The 8694-nt window shown below is 43.1% G+C and overlaps 1 protein-coding gene and 1 long non-coding RNA gene across 2 annotated transcripts; both read left to right on the forward strand.

The window, feature by feature from the left end:
- Positions 1 to 1395: 1395 nt before the first annotated feature.
- Positions 1396 to 4244, forward strand: LOC113461308 (uncharacterized). The gene is made up of 3 exons (XR_015971123.2): positions 1396 to 1610; positions 3395 to 3454; positions 3702 to 4244. It is a non-coding gene; the product is annotated as an uncharacterized LOC113461308 (long non-coding RNA).
- Positions 4245 to 5765: 1521 nt separating this feature from the next.
- Positions 5766 to 8060, forward strand: LOC103721493 (polyphenol oxidase, chloroplastic-like). Its single transcript, XM_008811734.4, has 2 exons — positions 5766 to 6938; positions 7305 to 8060. Exons 1-2 carry the CDS (start codon positions 5766 to 5768, stop codon positions 7860 to 7862), a joined length of 1731 nt encoding a protein of 576 aa, XP_008809956.3. The 3' UTR covers positions 7863 to 8060.
- Positions 8061 to 8694: the final 634 nt, after the last annotated feature.

The following is an 8694-nucleotide window of genomic DNA, read 5'->3' on the forward strand; positions in this document are numbered from 1 at the left end:
GAGCGTATCGGGAAATCATCTTCAATCGGCAACACCAGATGTATCGAAGCTCAGGTGTTTACCGAATTGATGGACTTGGAGCGTTATGGTCGAGTGAGGGGTTATGGTATTGGAGTTACCCCCACTCAGTTGTCTGCAGTGGGTAGATATACTCAAGATGCCAGATAGAGTAGTAGCACTACAGAGGCTAATGATCTGAAGGTAGAGATACAAGAGTTGAAGCAGAGCCATCAGACATAGATACAATCTTTGAGAGCTCAGATTGATCAGATTACATCTTTGTTGCATCAGTTTGTCCCACCTCAGGTAAATAACTACATCTACTTGAATATTTTACATAAGTATCATATTTTTTTTAGTGAGCTTAATAATTTTCGTATTCTTAACTTCTTAAGTTTTTTTTTACAGGTTTCTGATACTTCATCTGCGCGTAGAGATGATGATGCCATCAACCCCTGATAGCTTTTATTTAGGAGTTTTATATGTATTTTTTTTATGTCTTTCGAAGTACATTGTAAACGTAAATTGACAGTATGAATGTAATTTGACAATATGAATATTTAGATAAATATGTTTAATTGTGACACTAGATACCTCTTCGCGTTTATTGTGTATGCATTTGAGTTTGTAGATAGAGTTTTAATTTTTTTTAAAAAAATCAACCTAACGATGCTTTAAAGCGTCGTTAAAATCACGAAGAGGTATCTAAATTAACGATGCTTTAAAGTGTCGCTAAATGTGGGAATTAGCAACGCTTTAAAGCGTCATTGAGTGGTGATTCATTGGCAACGCTTCTAAAAAGCGTCGCTAAATTATAGGTAATTACCGACGCTAAATAGCGTCGGTAAAGCGTCGCTATTTTCCGACGCTTCTGAAAGCGTAGGAAAATATTTTTTCCACTCGGTGACACTTTTCCGACGCTTTGGAACTGACGCTTATAAGTGTCGGTAATGGCCCAAAAAAGCATCGCTAATGCCCCATTTTTTTGTAGTGTTCTAAAACTTATTTTAATTAATTTATAGTTAACGACACTTCCAACAATTACAGTACAATGTCAGCGTCTAGTCAATAATGTTTCATCCAGCCACAATCAGGGGAAGTGGGAAATCATTAAGCATTACTAACCTCCTAATCTTATGATGTGATAACTGATATGGATAAATGTTTATGAGTTTAACCATTGCCATCAGAGCACTACAAGAAAATAGGGTTTTACCAACCTTTTATTGCCGACGCTTTTTACAAGCATCGGCGATTTTCGGTCCAGCCCCAATATATGCCGACGCTTTCTAAAAGCGTCGGCCATAGATGACGCTAATTAGCGTTGTGGTAGATTGTGGCCTACGACGACGCGTATACGCGTCGTCCTAACTCAAATTCACTTTAAAAAAAACAAGCAGCCCGTTCCCCTCCTCATTCTGCATCCCGATCTCAAGCCCTGGCTCCTCTCCTCCTTCCTCCTCTCCGGCGACGAACTGCCACCCTTGTCCTCTCCGGTCTCCGCCGCCTCCTCCGCACCTAAAATCAAACTCCCCCACAACCCACACCAAGAACACCAGCTCCCTCCCCCTACCCTACTCCGGTATCTCTCCACGAATCCCCCACCGAAGGTATGGAAACACCCTTCGTGCTTGCTTTTCTTGCAGGAATCTCTTGTTTCATTCTAACTCCCAAGTTTTCGATCTGGTGATAGCCTTCTCTGGGTTATCGATTCTGTTGGATGATGAATTTGGTTTGATTGATGTGCTTTTTGGCCTTTTTTGGGCCTTTTTTCTTGATCATTTGATGCTTATTTTTGGTTGCATTGGTAGATGTGATTCCTACAGTGAAATGAGTGCTCTTTTTCCGATTTTGGATTCCGATCTGATTTAATTGAAGTAGTTCTTAGAGACATGATCATCTGGGTAAAATCCGTTTCGTTGTTCCCGAAACTGTCTGCACGACAATGCCAAGTGGTGGTAAAGTTTGAAAGCAAATAGGAAAAAAAAGGAGAAAGAAAAATCGGGAATTGATTTTGTGTACGGGTTTCTCTAGAGGGGTTAAACTATGGTGTTCACACTTTCACTTGTAGTGGTCCATGTAGTTAGATTAGGATCGATAATGGAGTTTGAGGTCAAGAATGTCAGGTTGTGATTATAAACGGAAGTCGATGTTGTTTTGGGGGCAAGAGTATTTCTGGGTTGAGCTTTTGAATTGACTTTCTTTCTTGGGATCATATAAATGGGGAAGGTAATGGACTGAAGATTGGAATTTCTGATATGAATTTATTTTATCATGTGTGGTGTTTCTTTTTCTTTTGGAATCTAACTGTTGGGAGAGCGAATTGTTTGAATAAGATTGTTGCGGTTGATGCGTCCAAATATAGGGGTCGGAAGAGGGCTTCTGTGACCTACTGCATGGCTTATATTCTTAGTTGTATCACCAAGCATTCTCCAGAGTACAAGGTTTTGATGTTGGGACGTGTATTGGGAGGAATCGCAACATCTCTACTCTTTTCAGCCTTTGAGTCATGGCTTGTTGCAGAACATTTTAAGGTCATGGTGATTGATTTTTTATTTCCTTTCTGTTCTTTTAACTCTGCTGTAGTTTACTCAAGAAAAGATAGATTCGGTCATCTTTGTCAGTTTGAAATCTTAGATATACACAGCAATGAGACGGGTTTTGTACTCAACTAAAGTTGAATTTTAGTACCAAAATAAGCTGAGAAACTTGAGCAATTTTTTCTAGTGTGATGTATCCATCAGATTGGTTCTCTCGATTTGTGTATTGGCTATTACTTTTCTGTGTTTTGCTGCTGTGTGCTTAGCTCCTTTGCTTTCTGTGTTTTGCAACATGATTCTTATATGAGTTTTGCATTATGCAGCTGTAAGATGTTAGTTGCAAACTCCATATCTCTTTACCATGTCTATATATTGAACGTTAGATTGCAAGTTGTCTGAATCATAGACTGGTTATTAGCCCAAAAATGTTATGCTTTCCATGCCCAAACTTGTACAATTCCAAAGGTTTATTTGAATATTTGGAGAGCGTAATATTATTTTTTTGATTACATCGACTGCATACTGAACTTGTAAAGGCTTTTGTGACATGTAAAAAAGGCTAATGGAAGGAAATTGCAAAAACAACTAAGAAATACTAATAAGTTTCAAAAATTGATAATGCGTGTTGCTGACGTTTTTTTAAATTTTTTCCATATCTTTTCTGAATCTGAAGATGACAACTTAGATTATTTCACATGACATGTTAAACAAGTTAATAAGCATGAGAAGTTATTATTACATTAAGTTTGTCAGTATATCACATTTACCTGATAGATTAATTGTACACCTTTTTATCTTGAAATTCTTGTTTATATAACCTCCTTTACACATGCACTAACTAGTTCTTTTTGCAGGACTGGACTGGGCTAACCTTCCAAGAAATAATGGAAGAAGTAGAAAAAATAAAAACCACGGTATGGAACTAAACTACAATGGTTCTTTTTGGTTCTATTTTATGTTTCCTCTGTTTTTGGATTTTGTAGCTATATAGTTTATTTTTTCTCAAGAGGGTCAGTGATAGATGACACTATTCTCAGGGACAAATTCTAATTTCAGTTGAGCTTTAGCTGATGATATTCCGCTTTTCATGGATATGTTCATTTGTATAAATTGTTACTCACAAATTCGTCCATGTGCTGATTGTTTGCTAATCTGGTCCAGCTGCAGCTACCACACCAGATTGGCAACTCAATTTATGGACCTTATGGACCCCAACTTGTTGTTGCTGGAGGCAAACTACAGCAGATATGGCAAGCGCATGTGGCCCAATACAGGCCGCCTCTTGGTATTCCCGCATGGCAGTCCATGAGGCTGCAGGACCCATCCCTGCTTCCCTGTGCTCAGCCTCCATCCACATTTCCTCAGCCTTCCAGAGAGATGCAGGTTGGATCCTATCAATCTCCTAGTTCACTGCAGCTACAAGAGCTCTTGCCATTCCCTCATCATCATCCTTGAGAGCAAAGAAGCCACATGGTAGTGGGTTTGGCACTGAAGGTGCACCTCAACTGCAGCTGCTATGTAATGCCCAGCGCATGTAAAGACAATACCATTGGATGGCTCAGACTGGTTCATTGTTTTATTCATTCAAATGGTGGGTGGGGCATCTTTGTGTCTCTCCATCGTCGCCAACTATGTAAATTTCTTGCCAGTGTTTGCTTCACCTGAAATGACATTTCTAAACTTCAGTAAAGGCTTTTTGATGAATCTTGGAGGATCACAAGTTCAAGGGGAAGGTGCAGGTAATGAAGATATTTTTCCCAGAGGATGACCATGACATTGCATGGGCCATGCCGTGCGCAGCACTCAGCTGCGGTGGATCGGTAATCTCCCATTACTTGATACATATAGGAAGAAAGTGCTGTACTCGTAACATGTTATTAGATCTAACAAAAGAAAAGCAGCCCCACGGAGCCCAAAGAATAAAGGAATGAGATGAAAGTATATACTAGAATGAAAAGTGAGGCAGTTCTTTTTAGCATATGAATAAAAGTGAGGCAGTTCATTTGTTGTTTTAAAAGCAAAATGTCAGTATGAATAAACTAGCTGCCTGAGACTGTTGATTTGAATCTCAAAGATTGTTGATTTGAATGTTTGTGTCAATGTAAATGTAATACAGGTTCATATTGTTATAATGCGTTTTTATAATTTACATTCGTATTTTTATTTTTTAAAAAAATACATTTGCTGACGCTTTAAAGCGTCGGCCAAAATACATTTTCCGACGCTTTAAAGCATCGGCAAAAACGCAAAACTGGGCATGCTTTGGGCTTTTCCGACGCTTTAAAGCGTCGGAAAAGCTATTTTTGCCGACGCTTTTATTAGCATCGGGAAAGCTCTGTTTTTGCCGACGCTTTCTCTTAGCGTCGGCAAAAATCGGACCCACGCCCACCTGCCCGACATCTGACCCACGCTTTGGGGTGCGTGGGCTGGAAAAGCGTCGGTAAAAGCGTCGGTAGGGACCAAAAAAACCGTCGGGAGATATCCTTTCATTTGTAGTGGAGGTTTTAAATCCATCAGATCCCTCCCGAAATTTAGATGTCATACTGCCACCTTTCTTCTATCAAAATGATCTTAGTGATTCCTGTCTTAGGTAATGACATAGGAAAAGAGAAATAATCCAAAAGAATGCAACTAGACCAATCTTTCAAAATTCACGCTCTTCTCCTTCAAACTCTGAAGCTATATAAGTCATGCCCTCTATCAGCTCTTGCTTTCCATATATATTATCAGGAAAAGTACCGCAAGTAAATCGAACCGTTCATAAGCAGCTTAGGCTAAGCTTAGTGACAGGCTTCTTTGATCTCATCCGATTGGGAAACAAGCTAAGCTTAAACCCCACCCAAACCTCGATTCCAAAACTGGAACACATGTACTTGAGAATATAACCAAAAGGAGAAGGAATTTATGCATCCGTAGACGTGCGTAATTTCCAAAATGAAACAGATGGATGGTGCGTCATTATTGGGGAGTCCACGGAAGGACCGCTAAATAAATAGCAATATAAATTTTTCAATTAATGGTCGTAAAACATAGTTCAATGCTGCAGATTTTCCACTAATGGCTGTAAAACTTAGTTCAATGCTCCTGATTTTCCATTAATGGCCGTATAACTTAGTTCAATGCTACCGTGTCCACACGTATCGTCAATTAACAAGCTAGATTCGTGAGCTGCAGAAGTCTATATATATGGAGTTGCTTGCACCATGATGATCTCAGGCTGCAGACATGTCCACCACCGTAGGATTCTTGAGCACCATCGCCCCCTCCGCATGTCCCCTCCACGACCGCCGCTCCGGCGCTGCCCCGTGCCGCCGCCTCATCCGGTCCCGTGTCTCCTGCCACAGCAACGGTGACGCCCGGCAGCCGCCACCGTCATCGCTGCTGATGGACCGGCGCGACGTGCTGATCGCGCTAGGCGGGCTGACCGGCGGCGCAGCAGCAGCAGGCAAGATGGCTCTGGCGGATCCGGTCATGCCCCCGGACCTCTGCGAGTGCCACGACGCCAGCTCTTCGGCGCTGGGTCACTACCTCAAATGCTGCCCTCCTTATACCAGACCCAAAATCGTCGACTACACCTTCCCGGAGACGCCGCTCCGGGTGCGGCGTGCCGCCCAGGAGGTGATTAACGACAAAGACTACATGGAGAAGTACGAGGAGGCCGTGAGGAGAATGAAGGAGCTGCCGGACGACCATCCCTGGAACTTCAACCAGCAGGCTCTAATTCACTGCGCATACTGCAACGACGCCTACGACCAGGTGGGCTTCCCTGGCGTCCCCGTCCAGATCCACCACGGCTGGTTATTCCTCCCCTGGCACCGCTACTACCTCCACTTCTACGAGCGCATCCTTGGCAAGCTCATCGACGACGACACCTTCACCCTCCCCTTCTGGAACTTCGACTCCCCCGACGGCATGACGATGCCTGAGATCTTCACCGCCGACACGTCGTCACCTCTCTACGACCGCAACCGGAACACCTTCCACTACCCGCCGGACATCGTCGACTACGCGGTCGGCGGGGAGACGAGGGACGCTAAGGTGCTGGCCAACCTGTGCCACATGAAGCATACGTTCAAGGATTCCCTGCCGCTGGCGAAGCTCTTCATGGGGGACCCGCTGCGGGCCGGGCAGAAGGCTTGCGAGGGGGAAGGGAGGCTGGAGTGCATCCACAACGCCATCCACAATTGGGTGGGCATGGCAGAACCTCCCCACACTGACATGGGCGACTTCGCCACCGCCGCCCGCGACTGCATTTTCTTCAGCCACCACGCCAACGTCGACCGCCTCTGGCACATCTACCGCACCTTGCGTGGCTACGAGATCGAGTTCAACGACCCGGACTGGCTCGACTCCACCTTCATCTTCTACGATGAGAACGAGCAAATTGTCCGAGTCAAGGTAATTACTTAATTAACCACTCATACCACCATCTTTTCGTTTCAATTTGATATATTTTATAAAAAAATGTTTATAGAAATCAGTTGCTTAGATTGTGGAACCATTTTGCTGACTTTTTCCTTTTAATTGCTGCAAAGATAATGGGCTTTTCTTCTTCCGTTGCTGTATACATTACAACGACGGATTTTTAACTTAAAAAGAAAATACAGGGTAATTTACTACCAATGGTTAAAGTTTGACGCTGCCTTTATTTGTTTGTACTTGTTTACTTATCAGATAAGTGCGTACGTCTATATTTCAGATCAAAGAATTAATATCGACATCAATATCTTTTTTTCAAAAAAAAAAAAAAACGTGGGAATCCAGGTGAGGGACTGCCTGACGCCGGACAAGCTTAGGTACACGTACGAAGAAGTGCCGATACCATGGTTGCATATCTCCTGCGTGAAAAGCACGGAGACCAAGGAGAAGACGAAGACGGAGCCGTCTCTGGTGAGTGTGGGGCCGTTCGGGCCGGAGCCAAGGGAGCTGTCCAAGACGCCGCTGCGAGTGACAGTGCGGAGGCCGAAGAAGAACCGCTCGAACGCAGAGAAGGAGGATGAGGTGGAGGTGCTGCAGATCACGGACATCGTGGTCCACACCGAGGGGCCGGTACGATTCGACGTATACATCGCGAAGCCCTACGAAGACCAGGCCGGGCCCGACTACGGGGAATTTGCGGGGACGTTTGTGAGGCTGCCGCACAAGAAGGACTACGAGTGTAAGGGCTTCCTCCAGCTGGGGATTACCTCCCTGTTGGAAGCCATCATCGCCGACGACGCCGAGAACCTGGTGGTCACGCTGGTCCATCGAATCGGTGAGCTCACGATTGGGGACGCTGTGATCAAGCTGCTACCGACCGACTACCGCGGAACTAAAGCGTGAAATATCCGGCGACTGATCGCTGGACTTCTGTTTGGTTTCCTTGCATTGCGCGTACGGCCCGTCCGGTGTCGTAGTTAGTGGGTCATGAGTTGTCATCGTCGTAGCATGAATAATCCTTACATTCGATGTTTGCGTTGCTTGAACTTCATGTCTTTGTTTTTGATACTCTCCGACTTAGTTTTTCCACGTGATTGAGCTTCATGAGACCGATCCTACAGTAGGAGTCGAGCACATAACAGATGGACGTGCATCCATAAAATTTAATTCCACAGGACCAGCAAATTTTTTTTTTTTCTCTCGTATATCTCATTTCAAACTCAGATGATGATGGTAAAAGCAACAATTACTATTCTAACATAATTATTCAAAAAAAATCTACAAACTCCAGAAATCAAATAAATTTTTCATAAAAATGTCCGATCAAGTTTATTCATTTGAAGGATAAACTAATAGGTGTCTGTTAAGTTCCTCTCTTCTTAATCCCAATCCCCATCTATTTTTCTATATTCGAAAAAAAAATAGAGATAGTGAGCTTTACAAGCCCAGTAAGATACCTAAACCTCTAGTTGGATCAAACATATTGTATAAATATATTTTTCTGGAGTACAAAATTTTTAATCATAAATAAAAGAATGTTGATGAATACATGATATTGAGTATGTCTATCAATATAGATTTCAAGATATTTAATGCATCTGACCAAAAATAAATTTCTAAATCAACATAGACGGACCATCTACTTTTGCTCTCTTAGCCTTTATTACTATGAGCATGATCAACCCGTGGCAAGCCCAGAAGAGGCTAGATCTTGGCTACGACATACCACAAATTA

The sequence above is a fragment of the Phoenix dactylifera genome, chromosome 11 (assembly GCF_051530095.1).
Source record: "Phoenix dactylifera cultivar Ajwa chromosome 11, Ajwa_hap1_PhDact_Kaust_v1.1, whole genome shotgun sequence".
Classification (NCBI taxonomy): Eukaryota; Viridiplantae; Streptophyta; class Magnoliopsida; order Arecales; family Arecaceae; genus Phoenix; species Phoenix dactylifera.